This window comes from Anser brachyrhynchus, assembly GCF_964034855.1.
Source record: "Anser brachyrhynchus genome assembly, chromosome: 2".
In the NCBI taxonomy this organism is placed as follows: domain Eukaryota; kingdom Metazoa; phylum Chordata; class Aves; order Anseriformes; family Anatidae; genus Anser; species Anser brachyrhynchus.
In genome coordinates this window covers 29,502,743-29,523,977 of record NC_137695.1, presented here as the reverse complement: position 1 = coordinate 29,523,977, position 21,235 = coordinate 29,502,743, and the positions used below count along the sequence as shown (strand labels likewise).

The window sequence follows — 21,235 nt, the reverse complement described above, 5'->3', positions numbered from 1 at the left end:
TGGGGTATTTATCATAGACCTTAGAAATTTAAAAAAAGCAATAACTTCTGTTCTTTGGAGAGTTACCAGTTGGTATGTCTCTGTCTTCAACAATTTGTTCCATATAATCATTTCACAGATTGTCTGGAACAAGCACTTCTTATTTATTTATTATTATTTATTTTATTATATTCATAATTATATTATACGATATTTATTATTATAATTTATTATAATTATAATAACATTATAATTATATAATATAATTTATTATTTACACTACTTTTTTATTTTTTATAGGAATTATAATAGAGGAAAGAATAGAAGTGGCCTACCTGAAGTTAACTCTGTTTTTTTTCGAAATGTATAATGTTGTTCTTGTTATTTTTGCACAATACAGCTGAAAGAGAATGGGTTATTTGTTGGCATGAGAGTACAAAGAGAGTACAGTAGAAATATGAAGCAACACCCAAAACAGTCCAAGAAAGGGTATTCATGCAAGTGAGAGAGATTACATTCATGCCTTGGAGGGAAGGACTTTGTCTCCTTTTTTGCTAGTCAAAACCACATGGTGACTTTCTCACCACTCAGTTCTTAGTTCTCTAATGAGATTAATTCTTGTGTATGTTCTTGAATTTAAATACTCAATTTGTCTAGGATAAAAAGTAAAATGTATCCATAATTATAAGAGATGAAGAGTAACCCAGTATTTGTTTCGTGTTTCTGCAAGACTGAAATTCTTAGAGGTGTTGGAAATGCAGAACTGGTTCTCCAAGGCCGGCTTAACACCATGGTCAAAGAACAATTAGGCGTGCAACGTTAGTGTCTTCTCTTGTTTTCCAGGTCCATGGGGGAGATGCATGGGAGATGAGTGCGGTCCGGGTGGCATCCAGACGCGGGCAGTGTGGTGTGCTCACGTGGAGGGCTGGACGACGCTGCCCACCAACTGCAAGCAGCCGGAGCGGCCGGACAACCAGCAGAGCTGCTTCCGTGTCTGCGACTGGCACAAGGAGCTGTACGACTGGCAGATCGGTGGCTGGAACCAGTGCCAGCCCGTCCTCTCCCGCAGCCACGAGAAGCCCCAGGAGTGCCTCAGGGGGGAGGATGGCATCCAGACAAGGGACATCACCTGCGTCCAGAAGTCCAACGGGGTGCCGGCTGAGGATGTTATCTGTGAGTACTTTGAGCCCAAACCCCGCCAGGAGCAGGCGTGCCTCATCCCGTGCCGGCAGGACTGCATCGTGGCCGAATTTGCCCCCTGGTCAGAGTGCTCCAAGACCTGTGGCAGCGGGCTTCAGCATCGAACTCGGCACGTGGTGGCTCCACCGCAGTTTGGTGGGTCTGCTTGCCCTAACCTCACTGAATTTCAGATCTGCCAGTCTAGCCCATGTGCTGGTGAAGAAAGCCTGTATAGCCTAAATGTGGGACCCTGGAGCGCATGCTCAGTGCCCCATTCGAGACAAATACGACAAGCAAGGAAACGAGGGAAGAACAAAGACAAGGAAAAGGACAGAGAAAAGGCGGTTCGGGATCCTGAGGCTCGTGAATTAATTAAGAAGAAGAGGAATCGAAACAGACAAAATAGACAGGAGAACAAATATTGGGACATACAAATTGGGTATCAAACAAGGCAGGTTACATGTACTCACAGAAATGGGAAAACTGCTGCTCTGAGGTAATCACTATTTATTAACTTGCACATCTTTATTTGTCTCTCTTTACTTTACGGTAAAGCAAGCATAAGCACACACTGTTGTTATCTTACGCAAGCCCGAATATAAATGCAGCACATGCACTATTTCCAATGCAAACATCCCTCTTCAAAATGTTTCGGTGACGAGAAACGTGTAAGCTATGCTGGTGATCATAGTAAGCATCACATAAATGTGCGTTAGTAAACTGTGCTAACTCTATAGCCTCTGTTTGTCTGCATAGTTTTCCCCCAAAAGCTTGATGATATTCATCAAATGTGTGCTCTGTACCTGTGGATTGAAGCGGGCTTTTACCTGCAGGTTTTAACAAGTCGTGCATGTTTGGAATGGATGATGATATTGCCTGTGAGGCTCTGCCTGTAAAAATAACAGGAAACTGGAGGACTGGGTCTGACACATGATGGAAGCAGAAAACAGGAAGGAAGAGGCTGCTGTGTGAGAAGGCAGCATCTATTCTGTCCAGTACCTTTGTTTTGAAGAAAAAAAAGAAAAAAGAACATGAAATACTGTTTGTCCTTCTTGCTTCCTTTGGCAAAATTACTAAAAGTGAGACTGAAATGTCTGTTTCTTGCATGTACTTTTCCCAATTTTTCTTCTTTTTCCTCTTTTTTTTTCTATTGCACCTTTGTCCTATCTTTTTCTCTTTCCCAATATTATTCACTTTGTTCTTTTATTATTATTTTTTTTATTTTACTTTTCAAGAGTTTAAGGAGTCACAGATGTTTCCATAACTCTTTCCACGGGCTTCCAAGTGCTTTTCTGCAGCTATGTAATTTTTCACTTGTTTGTTTTACCTGGCATTCTCTTGCTAGCTTATGTTTTCTCCCTTCTTATCACCCATAATATTTTTGTCCAACTTGAAATCTTCTTTCCGTTTCTTCTGCTTTTTTCTGTCTATGATGTGATTCTTTCTATTTTCTTCCCTCCAGTACAGTACACGATTAATCAGGTTTACTTCAACTGTGAAATGAATAAGATACGTTGCTGAATCAGGTTGACACCCATTGCTGCTAGGTAGGCGTTTATGAGCTTTTTTCAGGGTATTTTCCTTTGGAGTTTCTGTTATGCCAGTTAAACATTCAATCAGAGAATTTGCAGTGACTTCAACCTTTCCTATTAGAAACTGTATATTACAGGTTTTCAATTATGGTAAACATCTTTCAAGTATATTTAAACACAAAAGTTCAAATTAATACAAAATTTTTACTTCTCCATGGCAGGATATGATGGTGTGACTACAAAGCACACCCCTCGAATACTGGTCAGAGTAATTCCAGGTGTTACTACTAAAGAACTGGAAGATTTGGGTTGTTTGGATGGAAGGTGGGGCATCTGTGTGAAGATGTGAAGTATCTATGAGTATGTAAAAACCCGTTACAAGGAGTAACGGAATGAACTATTCTCCATATATTATGGATGCAGAGGAAAAGTGATAGTGGGTTTAATCACAGTGTAACTGAATGAGGTTAGGCTTTCTAATACTGGACATGGTGAAGCTCTGAAAAAGATTGCCTGGAGAATTTGTCACCACAAATCCTGAGCCTCCATCTCTGAAGGTTTCTTAGAACAAGTTTGAAATGCATGTGTCAGGAATGTACGCCTCTAGTAACCCTTGGTTAGGGAAGAGGGGCTGACTGCATAGTTTTTAAGGTCTCCTATAGCTCTGATTTTCTACAGTTCTTTCAGAATTCAACTGTGGTTGAGTAAGTGTCCATACAAGGAATCTCAAAATCGCCTTGCTCAGGCAGTCCTGGGTTTTGGTTGCAGCCCTGTCTCGGGGCTTTTACAGGAAGAATTTGCCTTCCCCCCAGCTTCACATCACACAGCCCATGCTGTGCCCCAGCTCAGGAACATCATTACCCTTTAAATGCAGTGAATCATTTATTAAACATATCAGTGGCTGGTAGCTAACAGCCAGACACTCTGTTTGAATATCCACATTTTTTTTTCTAAGTTTAAACAATCATTTGGAACTACAGTACTTTAAAAAAAAAAAAAAAAAAAGGTTGGGGGAGGAACTTTCCTGTGCTGAGGCACTGACAAAAGGTACAAGAAAGAGAAGGTATAATTGGCAGTTGATGATGTACTTTTCTTATCATCTTTAAACTCACTCTTGAATTCACTCAGATCAGTAACGTTGTCTTAATTTCAGATGCCTCAGCATACTGTATTTGCACCATATATTCAGACTGTAGCAGGAAAATGGATGAAATTCTGTTGCCTGAGGCAGTGAAACAATAGATGACACAATGTAGGAGCAATTCTTTGTGGGAGAGAAAATGATATAAATGATTCAGTGGATATTGTGATGTCTAATGGATATAATTTTATGTTGTAAATGTACGAAGGATTTATAATGTAATAGTCTTCCCACCAAATTCAACATAGAATCTTTTTTTTTTTTTCCAGTTGCATAATGAAAACAAGAAAATTTGGTTAAATGACTCCTGTGAGAAATTCTAGCACTGATATCTTGGCCTTTAGAGACCAACCTCTATGTGTCATCCATATATTAATCTGTTTCTTTTATGCTGTGTTCTCCACTCTGTGGTCATATGCTTTATTCAATGATTACAATTCCAGAATCTCAAACAGTAGAATTATTTTTCTACCTGAGTTGTCAATGCAGCCAGCAAAAATGATTTTATAATCTCCATCAATAGTAGCCATGTTACTAAATAATATAGACAAGTAAGGTGACTGGATAACCTGCTGTGCTCATGTGAAATGCTCCTCAGCTTGAATAGTTCATTTTCAGTGAGTTTTGACTTTGGCAATCAGAAACAATCAGCCCCCTGGCAGCATGACTGAAAGAAGAAAAAAACCCTCAGGCAAGTAATATTTTTGCAGAGGTAGCAAAATTGGTATAGTATAAAAGGGGTTACAAAAAACAAGTTTCAGAAGGGTGCTCCAGAGAAAATGATTCTGTAAAGCTGTCAGCAGAACTTCAAAAAGGCAAATTCTCTAGACACATCAGCACACCAGGCATGGTAAAGAGAAGTGAAAAAAGAAAATCAAAGTGTAATTTATACACTTTATTGCCTCGTGAACAATACATTGTCTCCTGTGAAGGATGAAATATTAGATTTTGTATTACTCATTCTGCAATAATGTACATGTTACATGGCTTATATTTGCTTTTTGTTTCCTTTAATCTGAAATTCTTGTGCATTTAAAATATTTTTAAAATAGAAATGGTGAAGAAGAGAGAATTCAATAATTAAATCTGACTTTAAAATGACTGCCCTGGATATGTAACAAGACCAAAACAGTGTTGCTGTTAGTATAGGGGACAGTGTTGATCCCCTGAAATATTTCCTCTCTTTTTTTTGCAAGTGGGATTTGTCAGAGGTCCCACAGAGAGACATTACACTTAAAACTGGAAACACAGAGAAACGTAATGTGTGTAAAAATTCACTTTGAGTTACAAATCTGTTTTCACTATTACAAGTTATGATGCTTGTGCCTTGTGTTAGGTCTATCACTTTCTATTACAATGTATACTCTGTTTTTGCTTGCTTCTACTTTGCCAGAATTTTATCATGTGGTCTCAACCATTCCCTCATAATTGTCTTCCTGAGCAAATTTTTTTTGAAATTTTAGCAAAATTGTATTGTCCATTTTTGTACAAACCTAGGAAAAAATATTTTCCTTTAGCAATGTCACAACCATTTTATTGAGATTCTTTGTTAAGATCCTGCCGGATTGGGAAAGGATATGAAATTTAGAATGACAGGAGCAGGTTAAGGGTACAGGTGTTTTTAACTGTAGGAACATGGAACAGAACTAGAGTTTCTTCTTGACCTGTATGTTTCTGCACTTCAGCAAACATTTTGAAATTCACTAGCAAAGCACATCACACTCCCCTTTAGTGGTTGGTCCAGAGTCATGGTGACAGGTTGTGACTGCCAGGAATTAGCTCAAATGGCTGTAAATGGGACTATATGTAAAGCAGTTCTGCAGGGCTGTAAGTAACTATTAAAACAAACAAAACACACAAAAAGAATTTCCACTTTTTTTTTTTTCCCCCATCATTTGATTGTAGCTTATTTATCTTGCTTAAGCTGGGACCAAGAAGCTCCTGTCTGTACAGGAGGAAGAAATGGAGGAGATGAAGTAGGAAGCAGTACGCACCAGCTCTTTGGCTGCAGTCTCCAAAACTGATTGCTATTCCCTTGCAGCATCTTTGTGGTAGAGTCCTAATTGAGCAGCTGATCATTATTGATGATTTGAAGTGATAATTCAAGAAGCAACAGCAAAGTTTTAGTTGTATTCAGGACTTTTATTTCTTTGATGGGTAATCACCGTACACAATAATAGCAATGGGACTTAGTGGTGGGAATTAAAAGCATCCAACCTGTAAGATATGCTGAACATTTCCTGAGCAGCTTGGTTTAGCCCCTTTATGCATTTAATGGTGTAGCTGCATTTCATTTGTTTTACAGTTGTCCTTCTCAGAGGGTAGTTATTTATTATTTCTTCTCATCCTCCTCACTGATTCTGCGCTTTTGTGTAATACCTAATATCGACACTTCGTAATGAATGAAACCCTCTTGGAAGTTTCCATGGTGATCTCATTGTGATACTTCACTAACTTGCATGTTTGGGAGAGTTTGAGATTTTATTTCTTCCAGCTGAGACAAGAGAGATGTTAATAGGGCCAAAATTATTGAATTTCCCTGCTAATTTCAGGCATGCGGTTTGATGTATATCATACCTGATTTTTCAGGTTACTTCATGTAAACCTGTATCTGCTTAGAGCACTTCCACTGTATTTTTACTGACCATAAGTCTTAAGCTGGATACCCAGGGACTAAGGAACTAGAGAAAGGCTGACAGCATTTAGGTTGATGAGCAGGTGATACTCAGAAGTTAGTGGCTGAGAAAGACATAGAATCTGCTCCTCTGGGATGGCAATTTTACTACATTGGTCTTTTCCAGTCCTGAAACCCTCTAATCCAGTGTTCGTCTCCCAAATCATGCCACAAATGCCTCCTCCCACTTTATGGGCTCTAACTGTCCTTTTACATGTGAAGAAAGCATGTTACAAAAAATATAGCGAAAGCCTGTCATTTTCTTTACACCATTGATCTGGAGAAGCAGGCAAGTAACCCTGAGGTATACGCTGTCAGACAGAAAACAGAAGATTCAGGCGTATACAACAGCAGCTCAGTTTGTTGGAGCCTGTAATACACCCTTTGCTTAGAAATAGCCTAGAAAGCATCTGTTTGCTTCTCTGCTGCTCCATGAGACAAAAGGCAGAAAGGATGATAAGTATGAAGATTGTCGTGGCTATGGTGGAGCAGTTTCAGGAAGGCAGGCTGCAGGAGTGTGAAGGGGTAGCAATGCAGAGAGGGCAGGTTGTAGAGACGAAGGCCCATAAGCAAACTTCAGCTTGTTCATTGAGGAGCAGATGGAAGCATACGCACCTACGGGCTGTTTCTTATGTTACTGGAAAGGCATCTATGTAGCTGTTTTTGTAGAGGCAGCTGTGAGGGTTTCAGTAGCAGAACACCTGTAAATATCACATATATGGATAATGAGCTATACACAGTTGTCTTGATAAATTAACTTGGAATTAGAGCACATGCTGTTAACAAATGTACAAGAGGGAAGAAGACAATCATCTTGGAAGAAATGGCTCCTGACAACTAAAAACTGCAGAGTAATTGTCAGATGCCTAGGGATATAAAAATGTAAAACATTATTAGAGAAACAGGATGCAAACATACTGCTTTCCTACCATTTTCATTGTATTTTTAGAATTTCCATGAATTTGAAAGTCAGAGGCATCCCATAGATTTTTAATGCGGTTTTGTTGGAGACAGTAGATTCTGTGGATATGCATAATATTATTCAATGGGTGTTCCTTTCTGTTCTAAGTACCTGCTCCATCATCTTACTGAGGTTGCTGTTTTGACAGTGGCTTGTCAGTATTGCTCTACATTTGACATACCATGCCAAAATCTAGATTTAAGATGCAAATGTACACACTGTGCTGAGTAATTGAAACGCCAGCAACGAACCACTTATTTCTCCACACCATGTTTTAACTCTTTTCATATAGTAAACGGTTGTTCTGTTGTTTAGTTCCACAATATTCATACGTTTTTGTGGGAAATACCAAGAGTGAGTGCTTTTCTAGAATATATATTTTACCTAAATACAAGTAGTTGGTTTTACCTAGCAAGATATAATAGTGTGTAATGTAATGAAGGTCAGAATACATGTTCTGATAATCTCTTCTGACCATAAATTCTATGAATGAATGTATTCTATGAATAAGCTCTAGGTGGAATTTCTACCCCTATTTATTAGAAGATTAGATGCTCAATGATAAACAGCATTAGGCCCTGAGATATTTAATAAAAATTCTTCTATAGTGTATTTTTATGTATATTTTATGCCTCATTGTCAGAGAATGTGTATATAATTGACTTCAACATGCCTAAATAAATACTCTCAGAATACAAACGAAGCAAATTTTTTCTAAATTTGGACTTAATTACATTGGTATCATATAACAGTCTGTGAATGGTCCCATAAGTAACAAATTAGAATGTATTTTTGTTTAGAGTTTTTTTTTTCTATTATGTGACTGCTAAGCATTGTTCTGAGACACACAGTACTCGCCTGTTTTCTCCATGAGCTTTATAAAGTTATGGTCTAACACCATAACTTGGTCCTGGGAGGTGCAGTCCCCCAAGGAACTGGGAACTCCATGGGAAGGAAAGTCACTGAGTTTTTCTTCACTTGCAGATCCCCAGAAAAGCATAGTTAGACTGAGTTAAATGTCCAGTCTAGCTCCTAATATTGACCACTTTTTTCCAAACATTGGGCAGTGAATTACCCACTCACATTGACAAAACTAATAGAAGGAGTGAATCTAAAATAATACCTGAAACAACTAATATTGTTAGTATAATTTTAACATCAATGTTGCATATTTTTATTCATTAAGTTTGGTGGGGAAGTTGTTTGTTTGTTTTCTTTGCTGATAACTCCATAAATATAACTGTTAGGGTCAAAGTAAATGCTAATTAATGAATTTACTTTGTAGCAAAATTGCTCCCTGCTAAAAGGGAAACTCCCTTAGAAGGTTTAGTAAGCCATCTATGTAGACTATTGCCAAATAACCTCTAGTAGCAATTTTAAAGTTATCTGTAACATGGGATGTGCACACATGTCACTGTGTCACTGAACTGTGAAAGATACTATCTCTACCTAAACTCTTCTACTTTCTTACCTGCTTATACTCCTGGTATCTACAACAGCACCATAGCAGCTGTTGCCACTTGTTTGTTGTACTGGAATTTCTTGTTGCTTTGCCTGTATTAGCTAATATATTTTTCCTCTGTGCAGTAGTTGTAATCTCGATTTTCTTTTCTTGCACAGTGTAGAAAGCCTGAGTGGTTTTGTTTTCTTCAAAACTATTTTGGCTGTGCATCTTAGTTGGCAGAATTAATTAAATTTGTGAAAGAATCATGGGAAAATATTGCTGTGAAAAGCACTTATCTGGGCAGTATTTGAATTGTAAACAAATAAAAGAGGCCTTATTGTTTGTGTGATTCTAACAGCTCATTATACTGTGAGGTACTAACGGTTTCTCAGAACAATGTACAATATGACCAATAATAAACACTGCAGCTGTAGGAAAAATGAGTCAGGACTACGTCATGAGGGATACTCGTTACATTTGCTACTAGCAAAAATTCAGAACAATCTTACATGTGCTATCTTCACAGTAACTTTTGGGAATTATCTCAACTCTGAATTTAAATCAGCTTCCTACTGTTCCTACTCTGTAGCACGTGGTCATTAAACAGATAATTTTTTTTTAATTTAATTTTATTCATGAGAAAATAAACTGTCTTTTCTTTGTAACAGATTGTTTATCACAACGTATTTCAAAATCCAACTAAACCTTTGATGCAAGAATGTGTAGAGTTTGTGTTTGATTGTGTTGTTTTAGCAGTTAATGCTTCCAGCAAGCTGTGTGAACTCTTTGGGGAGAACGTTGCATAGAAGATACAATAGCTTGTTGTAGCACATTGGAACATTGTGTTCATTCTTTGTCTCTGTATGTCAGCTCCAAAATCACTATTACTTATAGAGAGCATCTCTTAAGGTTCCGTGGTGGTCAAATAAAGAATAAAGAGGAGACACTATGTCAGCAATATTAAGATCTGAATTTAATCCCAAATAACACAAAGCACAGTCTAAATTAAGCATGAATTTTGTTGGGTTTCTTCATGTCTCCTGACCAGTAGAGCAGTCATCCAAGGTTGCTGTAGAAAATTTTACACAGAGATATATACATTGGAAACTAGCAGAGAGTAGATTTAGACTGGACATTAGGAAGAAATTCCTTACTATGATGGTGGTTAGACACTGGAACAGGTTGCCCAGGAAAGTTGTGGAGCACATCCCTGGAAGCGTTCAAGGTCAGGTTGGATGGGGCTTTGAGCATCCTGATCTAGTGAGAGATGTTGGAGTAGATGGGGATGGGGAGTTGGACTGGATGTTCTTTAAAGGCCCCTTTCAACACAAACCTATCTATTATTTTATGATTTCAAAGGTTGATTTGACCTTTAGATCAGACCAGACTGTTAAAGAGCATGAAGATCTAGGCTGTGGATCTACTCACATGTAGCCAGATTTCCCAGCGTTCTAAGTCCAGACTTTTTTAGGTTGTGATGCTAAATGAGCAATGTGGTATATGTTTTATTTCTTCACTGTGAGGTTGCAGTTGTAAGTACAGTCTTTGGAAAGTATACTTCACAGTCGCTATGAAGGGTTTTTCAGTGCAAAGATATAACTTGTGTTTGGGAAGTCTTTAAGCCAGTTAGCTGGAAAACAGGAAGACGTTTAGTGGAATACTTTCTCTCTTTTCATTTTTGCCCTCGACTGGCTACTGCCAAAGCAGGTATCAGACTGCATGGATCATTGGTTAGAACCGTGCAGCCATTCTCATGCTGCTATTTGTCTTTTCTCATTAACTCTTCTTTCCAATTATCAGTTCAACGTGATATGGAGGAAAAAATGTGAAAAAGTAGAAAATCTCTTAGAATTTATCACACTTTTAAAAGCTCAGTGAAGAGAGTGCTTTCAACTACCAGCTTGCACATTAGTACACAGGTACTATGGTGCTATTTGCTCCAGGCTTATGCCTTAAGCTTCATTCTGTATGTGTCCATAGCCTCAATTATCCCCTGAATTACTTTGAAATCCCCATGGGGATTCAAAAGCTATCCAAAGCAATATTTAGATTTTATTTATTTCTGAAAGGAGCAAAAGTGAGGCTATGGAACGTGAGTAAACACACATTCCTGACCACACATCTCCAAAAGAGGCTGAGCAGTAATTATGTCCTGTATTTTGCCTTTTGAACTATCACTTTTTTCTTTATTTCATTTATCTCATCCGAGTCTTTGGGGTCAGGGATGGTTTTGATGTTGGCTTAATAGCAATAAGACTCATTTGACCCCTGTGACGTCTCCTTGGGATTACCTTTTCTTTCCACACTGTCGTCTACCTGTTTATATCCCTTAAGCTTCATTTCCCCACTATTTTTCTGTTTTGTCTTAAGCAGAACTTCCTCAAAGAACAGCCTTACTTCAGGTATTATAATGCCCTCTCCCCTGCCGATAGACAGAGACTTAGGACAGTGTCCTTTTTATGTATTCATTGTGTTGGGAGCAAGTTCTTGCAGTCTTTACATATTTCCCTATACCACCACGTCTTATATCCAGTCTGCCTTGTTGACTTGTTGAATTTGGATGCAACTCATGTACTTTTCTTGGAGCTTCCAAAGCAACAATATGGACAGCGGTGTATGGGTTGATAGTGAGGACTTGCTTGTGTACTCCCTGCATGTTTTGAATGGCTAACTTTGTGTATAGTGTTACTTAGATGTTACTGAAAGTTCATAGACGATGGAGATGGTTGCTGCAGAACTTCTAGTGGTTTGGATGATATCACAAAGATGAATATAAACTATCTAAAACATAGTTTTGCTTATTTAAATTATCTTTTTGCCTGTTTTAAACTTTTTTAGTTAAATAACAGTTTAGAATTTCAAGACTTTTTGTATCCATATAAAAACTTCATTTTGGGGATGGCATGAGACAGAGAAGCCTTCCTGCATTTAAATAATCTCAGCTTTTTACCTGGGAATTTCCCTTTTCAGAAACCATTGCATAATCATAGCATGGGAATACTATGATTTCTGTTCTGATAGTTATTAGCTATCATTCTTTACTTACCTGGTCATGTTGGATCGTTTTATAGAGAGATTTTCATCTTCTGATCTGTTATCTGCCCATGTGCTTTTACTTCTGTCAGAAGACTCATTCAACTTTGGGTAACCAAATCAGATGCGTATAGCTATTTGAAAGTGCAGAGCGATCTACATGAAATTAAGCTTTGCTTTAAATTATTTTTGGTGTGGATCACATCTGTAGGTTTTAGATACCAGAACCAGAAGATGCTATTTTGTGTGATAAAGACATTGCCAGGTCTCAATTAATCTATGCAATTTCATGGATCAGACATTTAAAGGAAATGTTACCAACCTTCTAAGCATATTGCATATGCTGAACTTTTAAAATGGCACTTTTATCCTTCAGAGCTAATGTTTTTATGTAATAGAGAATTAATAAGTTTAATTTTGAATGTTTGTCTATATGTATTTATCTGCACTGAAAGGTTATGGGAAAGATCTATTTCTCTTGGTAAAGAGAAAAAAAGTTTGAAAGTCTTTTGCAAATCTTTTGAAGGTGTCAAGAGTCAGAAAAGAAGTAGAAAAAAATCTTTGAAAAACCTGAGGGGACTACTGGAACATCAGATTCAATGTTCCCAGACTGCCTAGGAACAGGAGATATGTAGAGATGCAATGTGAGATTAAGTGTAGACTAGTTTACTTATAGGTAATAGGTCTATATGTACTTTGGACAGGGAAATGGAGGGGGTGGGGTCCAGGGGGGAAGGACTTGTAATTTGCTCTGGAAGCTACTCTATTACCTCCAAAGAGATTTTAGTGATTTACCTTATCATTTATTTAACTAAAGAATTTTACTCGGGTCTTGTTTAGAGGGATTGGTGATACTGGAAGTTTAGGTATGATGCCTTCTTAGTTGCCACTTGATCTCGAATGCAACACTAACTGTTACAGGTCTTGAAATTTGCTTTCAACATGAAGGTAATGATATGGTCCTTTGATAATGGCAATTTGCAATTAGCTCTCACAATTTCTCTGGTTAGTTCAAAGAAAACCAAGTGCTGAAAGAATAAACAACAGCTAATTTGCTTGTATAATATTTCTTTGTAACTGCCTCTGCCCTTCCTCTAAAATACTGTGAAAATATATATAATAGTAAGGAGATTGATTGCTGGTCACTTACAATGTCAGTTACTTGACAGTATTTACGTAATACTGCAAATGGTGCATAGTGTTAAGCATACAAGAAAATGAATATCCATTTCGCAGCTCACTTTGCCTCGTTTGTCTCTCTAGTAATATTCATGTTCTTGTTACAAGAAATGAAGAACTTAGTTGTTTTATGTTTCATTTTGAGTTGATTCATTTGATAGATGAATATTTGAAATGATGCATGTTTTAACTATTGTTTTTCTTCTATCAAGGATCAGAAATGAGCAATGGAGACAGTAAGATAGTACAATTCTGTTTGGGTCTTCTTCATACTTGCACAAGGGATATAAATAATAATGAACAAGAAAAAAATGTTCATTCTAATTATATAAACTATATCAACAACAAATTTTAATAAAAAATAAAATGAGCATGAATTAGAGGGTGCTAGCTTGTTGAATTTCATGCCACTGACAATGACTTTTCAGCTGAGACTTGTGAATGACTCCAGGTCTAGATTTAAAAAAAAAAAATTTGCATCATTATCAACAGGTGGATGTCAGCATCACAGCTTTCAGAATTACAGGGGTACTAAAAGTGAGAAACTTCGGGTGGTGTTTTTGCTCATGTAAGAGTTACATTTTAGGGATCTATGAAATGATTTTTTTTTTTTTACCTAAAGTTGCAGTAAAGCCTATTTTTAATTTATTAAAATTCCCAGTCCCACCGTCCCAGTGCCTGACCACCCTCTCAGTGAAGAGCCTTTTCCTAGTTGCACTGGAGGTTTCCCTTTTCGGGGAAGGGTATAATCTTTGCATGAAGCAATGTAGGAATTGCAGCCAGAGACAACTTCAGGGTTTGGGGCAGTTTGCTTCAGTGAAGAAAGATAATTTTTATTATTGTTTTGTTCTAGTAAAACAACTTCTGATAATGAAAATTAGTCTTCATCATGTAACACCTCTCCCAAAGATGATTTGAAGTAGATGCAAAACCCACAGAAAATTACACATCGTTAATTGATCTTTACTTCTCATGATTGCTCCTTTCTAGCGGCAATTTTGTGTATGTTCCCTGGCAAGATGTGTCTATAATTAAACTCGACCTGTCTCTATATGAGTAAAGAGATTGGTTTTATGTGCTGTCATGGGAGTTACGCTGGAAATGAACTTGGGAGGAGGTGATATATCATGTTCTCCAGAAGGATTTGCAAATACTGTTCATGTTAGAATTCATAAGGAATAGATTCTTTCTCCAGTCATTAAAATGTGTTCCTCTATGGGATAAATGAGTGTATATGTTTTGGAAGAAATTCAGAAATTGCTATATTGAATTTATCAGTAGTTATTGTAGTCCTGTGCCAGATGAGACTAGATGAAGGCAGAAAAAGGTCCACTCTCCACGGGCTGCAGCTCCGGCCCGGGGCCTGCTCCTGCGGGGGCTCTCCATGGGCCGCAGCCTCCTCCAGGCCACATCCACCTGCTCCACCGGGGGCTCCTCCACGGGCTGCAGCGTGGAGATCTGCTCCGTGTGGGACCCATGGATGCAGGGGGACAGCCTGCTCCACCAGGGGCCTCTCCACAGGCCGCAGGGGAACTGCTGCTGCGTGCCTGGAGCACCTCCTGCCCTCCTGCTGCACTGACCTTGGGGGCTGTGGAACTGGTTCTCACTCCTCTCTCCCAGCCCTTGTTACACAGTAAGGTTGTTTGTTTTTTTTTTTTTGTTTTTTTTTTTTTTTTTGTTGTTTTTTATTTTTTCCCCTTTCTTAACTCTGCTCTCCCAGAGGCCCAACCAGTGTTGCTCCCTGGCTTGGCTCTCGCCAGCAGTGGGTCCCACTGGAGCTGGCTCTGATCTGAGATGGGGCAGCTGCTGGGCTCTGCTCACAGAGACCACCCCTGCAGCCCCCCTTCTAGCAAAACCTTGCCACGTAAACCCAAGACAGGAGCATGTAGTTTCTGTCCTAAAGCAGAATAAATGGTGTATATCATGCATTAGGTGGTTTTGTTATGTTTTGTTTTCCAACTTTCACGTAATAAGAACATAAGAAATCTACTGAATAGTCAGTCCCCTGTGGTCTGTCAAGCCCTGGAGTGTCTCCAGTTCACTGTCCCTGGTGGTGGTAAAGGAATGCTATTTAAAGACTAAGCAAACTAGGTAATCTTTAAGTCCTTTCCCTTGGTATTCCTCAGTATTCAAAGTTAACGTATTAGGGATGGCGGCAAGTATAAACCCTTCTAGTCATTTTAGTATCCATATATGGTCCACAAATTTGTCTAGCCCCTTTCCAAACCTGCTGACAGTATGTCCAAACCACTATGTCTATCTGTTAGCAAGATGTAGAAGTACTCTGGTAACTGTCCTTCCACATACCTTTTTAAACTGATCTCCTGTTAGTCCCATCAAGTATCCCTTAATCTAGTATTATGAAATTCTGTTAGCAGTGCACATGCAACATGATGTTGGATATGTGTACAGCAAAGTTTGATATAGCAACAAAATAGTTTTATCTTTTTATTAAAACGACAACAAAAAGTCTTTGTTGTATTGTTTGTAGGGGTGGTACTGAACAGAGCATTTCATTATGCCATCTGCAGTGCAGATAAATCTTTCTCCTGTCTAACTACTTTAGAAGCCAGAATTTTATTGCAAAACAGACACAATAAATATATTTGTTGTAATTGTAATTAAGGAGGTAAGGTTATGATCAGTTTAATTGTATTTTAGCTTCTCTATTGCTCATTGTCCTATTGTGAATCAAGTTCTAAAGCAGAAATAAGTTAGTTAGAACATAACATTTAAAAATGCAGAGGCATTTAGGAGAGAATCTTGCTGACAACGTATGTAATATGTGAATGAAGCAATCAGATGGAGATTGGAAATGAAATGACAGCCTTCACCAAGGAACAGGAAATTAAGGCAATGGTTTCACTGTAGCAGAGAAGGCTCTTATTTTATGGGAGAGTTTGTGCCCCTTTTAGACCATGAGACATTACTGTGGCAATATAACAGCTGTTAACAAAGCAGTGTGGTAGTGTCCAAGTATTCAATATATATGATACTGCATTTTTAAACAACTAATAATCTGGAAATGAGATGACATTGATTGCTTGATTCTCTTCCAAAAGCATTGTGTAGACATCTCTTTTTATTGATCCTTCACTTCCTGTATGTTCTAAGAAAAATAATTGAGTATACCTAAAAATAAAGTGGTGACAAAATTTATTTTCTCTTTTGTACTTCATACATATATAGAAGATTTATATTTTAATATTTGTCACAGACATGGCAATGCTGGTCATTTCTAATGATAGCAAATCGTATGTGTCTGTTTTGAGTCAGTTTAATCAAAACGTATTTTGCCTGACTTTCTGAGACCATGTGGACTGTAACATAAGAGCTTTGCAAGTATTTTGTGACTGCTTGTTGCAATGAACAGCACTTTTCCATAGGAGTTCACGTTTGTCTGTGCATGTGCACTGAAAATTGTAATGCTCTCTTACTACAGCTTTTGCAAGCAAGAAAAGTTGCCAATTACATTCCAGTCCTGTGTGATCACAAAGGAGTGCCAGGTGTCAGAGTGGTCAGAATGGACCCCCTGCTCCAAAACCTGCTTTGACATGACAACCCCTAAAGGGAATCGTACAAGATCACGGACCATTAAACAGCTCCCTATTGGCAGTGAAAGTGAATGCCCGCAATTAGAAGAAACGGAGCAATGCATTTCTCAAGGAGATGGTGTAGCACCATGCATTACGTAAGTTGGTTCATTTCAGTTCACCCTATACTAAAATGAAGAATTTCAATTAGGCATACAGGGCTGGTAATATCAACCAAATCGTTATTAAGGTATTGTAGAAATAATAGGCTTGATTTTTATATCCTTTGCCTATTCAGTGCTCTCCTTAAAAGACCAAAGTCTGTAAATTGTAGCTATTATAGTGAAATTACGTCTTTCTTCAAGTACAAGAAAAAATAACAAATACTTATTTTTTCATTAGTATTCACTTATAAAAGATAATGTGTTTGTGTGTACACAGGCAGAGTCAAGAACATAATAAATTAATTGTATTAATTTGTCAGTGATCTCCCTACACAACATTTCTGCCAGTGTCATTTTCTGAAGTATTCTGTTGGCAGACAAAATGCTTAACATAGGAAAGGGATGATAAATATCAGTTTAGAAGCTAGATTTTTTAGTAAGATTCTTCTGAGCACAATAAAAGCAGGACTGGGCCCCACATGGAAAGTGGGAGAGGCTAGCACTGGTGGTAAATAAAATAACCCTGTTTAAAGTTTAGGAGAAATGACAGCAGGCACTTCAGATTCAAGAGAGTGCTGTAATCCTTATCAACTAATCAAGATTAATATTAAAGTCCCAGCTGTGCTTTTTCTTTATCAGACTGGCAAGAGGGTTTGGGAAAATGTCATTTGATGTTAAGCCATTTTGCATCTGCATCTTTGACTGCGGTACATATTTTTCATTTAAGAGTTGAAATGTCATCTTTACCCATCTCCAAGTCACATTGGGAAGCAGTTCACTTGATTTAGCTTTAAAGTGCCTGTTGGGTAAAGAATTCTGTGGCATTTCTTGCGGTTCATAATCCTGATTGGGATTTTAACTCAGAGTCACAGATCTTCTTTCCTGTGCACTCACTGATTAGAAAGCTCACAGCTTCTCATCATTCATCATTCACCCAGCAGGGATGCTTCAGCACTGCAGAGAAACCATCTTCCTCTTGACAGTGAAAAAGGAACTTACTGAAATGATTTCTGTAATAATAAATAAAATATATAAATAAATAAAATAATAATAAAATATATAAAAAATAATAAAAAAATACAATTATATTTTTACCTTGATATTCAAGAGAAACTTCTGTCTCTTTTATCAAAAATGAATTAGAGACTCTGGGTTTTGTTTTTTGGAGTTAGCTTGGTGTTTTTATTTTTCACTCTCTTTTTTCTGGCTCATGTTTCTCAGCATGCACATTTCTTTGATATTTTGGTTTTGTTTCATATAAACTGTCTAGCTCTAAACAAATGTTGAGAGTCACTAACATTACAGTTAGCTTATCTGAACACAGACCTATATCTTTCTGTATATAAAGTTTTTCTTCCCTCCAATAAAATATTTACACATACAGTATGTTTCAGGAATTGAACAGGAAAGATCTTCCCAAAAAGTCATGATTTCAAAAGTCAAATAACTGAGGAAATGTTTCCACCCACATAAAACATCAAACAATGCATCTGTGTGCAAGCAACTCTGGAAATCAGGCCTTTTGTAAAATACATAAATATATTAAGGCATTTTGGCTTGTATAACAACATCATGTGAAAGGGCTTCATTTTTGAAAACCTCATTCACCCAATTTGATCCAGGTATGGCTGGCGGACCACGGAGTGGACAGAATGCCGCGTTGATCCTCTACTCAGCCAACAGGATAAAAGGCGAGGAAATCAGACAGCACTGTGTGGAGGTGGCATTCAAACCCGGGAAATCTACTGTGTGCAAGCTAATGAAAATCTCCTCTCTTATTTAAATACCCTCAAGGAAAAAGAAGGTAAATTTGATTTGCTTGCAATTGAATTAGTGTGAAATCGGAGCACTTCAGCATTCCAGTGCTCCTCGACAGTCATTGTCTTCTGTCATGAGTGCCTTGTTATGTTACAGGTTACTGTTATCCAAGCTTAAACAAAAGCTAGTTCAAAAGAAAATATTTAATTGCAGGAGCAGAGATGTCATTCTCTGTGCTGGGAATATTGATTCCTAGCTATTAACTACTTTCCCTTAATATTTACTGAGAACTATTGTCTTATGTGAAGGGCGTCTCTCAATAAGAAAACACATCGGAATGTAGGTCAGGAATCCTAGTTTTGGTTCCTTCATCTACTGTAGATCTCCAGTGTGTTCTTCAGCTGGATGATGTACACATGAGGTTTGATGTGCAGATGGAATATGTCAATTATGGAATGTAAACAATATAGAAATGTGTAAAAATGTGACTACATTTCATCCTCAAGAAACTGATTTTTCTTTTCTTGATTTGATCAAGTTCTTAAGTCACTTTGAGGACCTTAGGCCAATATAATTTCATGGGTTTGTTTCCCAAACTGAAAGAGAGAAGTGGTTATTTTTTGTCACTGTTGCGTCTTGTAGAACTTTGTAAGAAAAGAGATAACAGTTTAGGAGAAATATTATTTAATTAGTTTAGTAATATAATTGCTGAAGAAAACTTGAATATATTATGTTACTTCTGCATAATAATACATCACTGTAAATTTAGAAACACAGTGACTTAAGCTAAGTACATTTAGCTCATTAATTATATTTTATCTATCCTAATCTATAGCGGTTTTCTACAAACATACAAGAGTATAAAAAAAAAAAGAAAAGAAAGAAAGAAATACAGCCACATACTCAAGGAAAAGGGACATCCTTACAAGGGACATGTATAAAGCAGCATCTAGAGCAGAGCAGAGCAAGAGGTGGGCTAGTGAGGTTTCTGCTGGGGGTTAAAGGCACTCTCCCACAGTTAGTGGTGAGTATTACCACCAACATCCCTTTCAGCATGAGTGTTTGGACCAGTAGGATTCCACGTCTGTATTTATTAAAGAAGGAGTTTTCCAGCTACTTCATCTAATATACACGAAAAAGTACAGAGGCTTTTAGTAAATCGCCTCTGCGGAACAAAGTTTAGATGCCCCTTCCTCAGAGTAAAGGAGTTAAAACTCTCAGCTAAAGAGAGGTAACAATGAAATCCAAGGCAGTTTACTGTTCAGTATGGTGATTAGGATTTGGATATGCTGTGATGTCTCGCCGGCTTAGGCGGGTGTGAAATCGGCCCTTATCAGCGTGTGACAGGAAGGCATGGAGCCCATCCAGAGGTAATCTCTGCAGGCCCCCAAAAGCTGATTAAAATGTAACTAGTCTTTGGATGCATAAACATGAGAACAATTTTTCAAGAGCTCAAACTCAGGGCAAAGTGGGTCTTCGCTTAAAAAGCAGATTTGGGGTGTTTCTGTATGAGGGGGCAGGGTTAAGAGGCACTGCTTCTCCCCTCCTCCCTGCTCTCCTCACACCTCGGATTCAGGGCAGGCCAGAGCTGCTCCAGCACTCGCTTCTGTGAAACAAGCAAACCAATACCTCTTGAAATGACACAGTTTGAACACTAGGGGTAATTTGAGAATGGATCAAAACCAGGGAGACACCTACCAGTGTTAGCCATGGGGAAACGCCTTCATTATTTCAGTGCAGTTTGCTGTTGGTAGTTAATGCTGTCTCAGTAAGGCTGCTTTGAAGACCTCTATTTTTGCATACTCATGATGGCGTTTCCCTGCTATTTCAGAAATTCAGTCACAGAGCAAGTCGAAGGCTAGTGCTGCACCTCTGCTATCGATCACTTTTGAAATAACAGGTAGGTAAATGAAGGCTTCTGACCTGGCCTTTTAATCAAAAGTGTTCCAAAAAGGCAATAATGTCCCTTTTGGGGGACCTGTGTTGGCTGTATTTATATAATTGACATGTTTATGTAGATTTAAAATAGTTTAATGAATTTGTGCATTCTCAGAAAAATTAAGAGCAATTTGAAAGTGACAGGCCTGAACTTAAACTGATGAAGTTCATTAGCCAGCTAGGAAGCTCAAACAGTTCCCTGCGTTCACTCCTGAACCATTTCAGCAAGTGACTGATGTACCCTCCAGTCTGAGCTCTGGGAATTACTTCATTGCTATTTCTTATCCTTTCTGTGGAATTAAAACACTGAGCTAGGGCTCCAGTAAGAACTTTACCTTTTAAGACTTGCCTTAACCACAATTCCCTAAAGCATTCTAATCTATATTATTAGTTATCAGAATTTATAAATGTAGGGTTAAGGAAGAAGCTGGAGTGCAGGGTGAAGTAATTAGATGATAATCAAGACTCCTAGAGGCCATTGTCATTCTGCCATCTACTTGCCACTAACTTTATTGTTCTATCTCTTCACCTGTCCGTTTAGCTGCTTTAGTCATGAAGCTTCTCTCACAACAAGCCTGTGAGATATAGACTGTGTCATCTTTTTCCAAGTACCTTTAAAATTCACACTGTGGAAAAAGGATGGAAGGACAGTACCTTTATGAATAGAAATTTATTATACATCTGCAAACACTTCTTGTCCAGTTAAACACAGAGGAACAG

At 38.0% G+C, this 21,235-nt stretch overlaps 1 protein-coding gene and 1 long non-coding RNA gene across 2 annotated transcripts in view; both read left to right on the top strand.

The window, feature by feature from the left end:
- THSD7A (thrombospondin type 1 domain containing 7A) overlaps positions 1-21,235 on the top strand; it is a 297,034-nt gene that overhangs the window by 171,791 nt on the left and 104,008 nt on the right. Inside the window, exons 5-8 of the mRNA XM_080578905.1 lie at positions 823-1,654; positions 16,565-16,813; positions 18,442-18,623; positions 20,409-20,477. Of these exons, the coding sequence (XP_080435031.1) occupies positions 823-1,654; positions 16,565-16,813; positions 18,442-18,623; positions 20,409-20,477 (1,332 nt within the window). The remainder of the gene's footprint in view (positions 1-822; positions 1,655-16,564; positions 16,814-18,441; positions 18,624-20,408; positions 20,478-21,235) is intronic.
- On the top strand, positions 1,662-9,888 carry LOC308189153. Its single transcript, XR_013946053.1, has 2 exons — positions 1,662-7,164; positions 7,492-9,888. It is a non-coding gene; the product is annotated as an uncharacterized lncRNA (long non-coding RNA).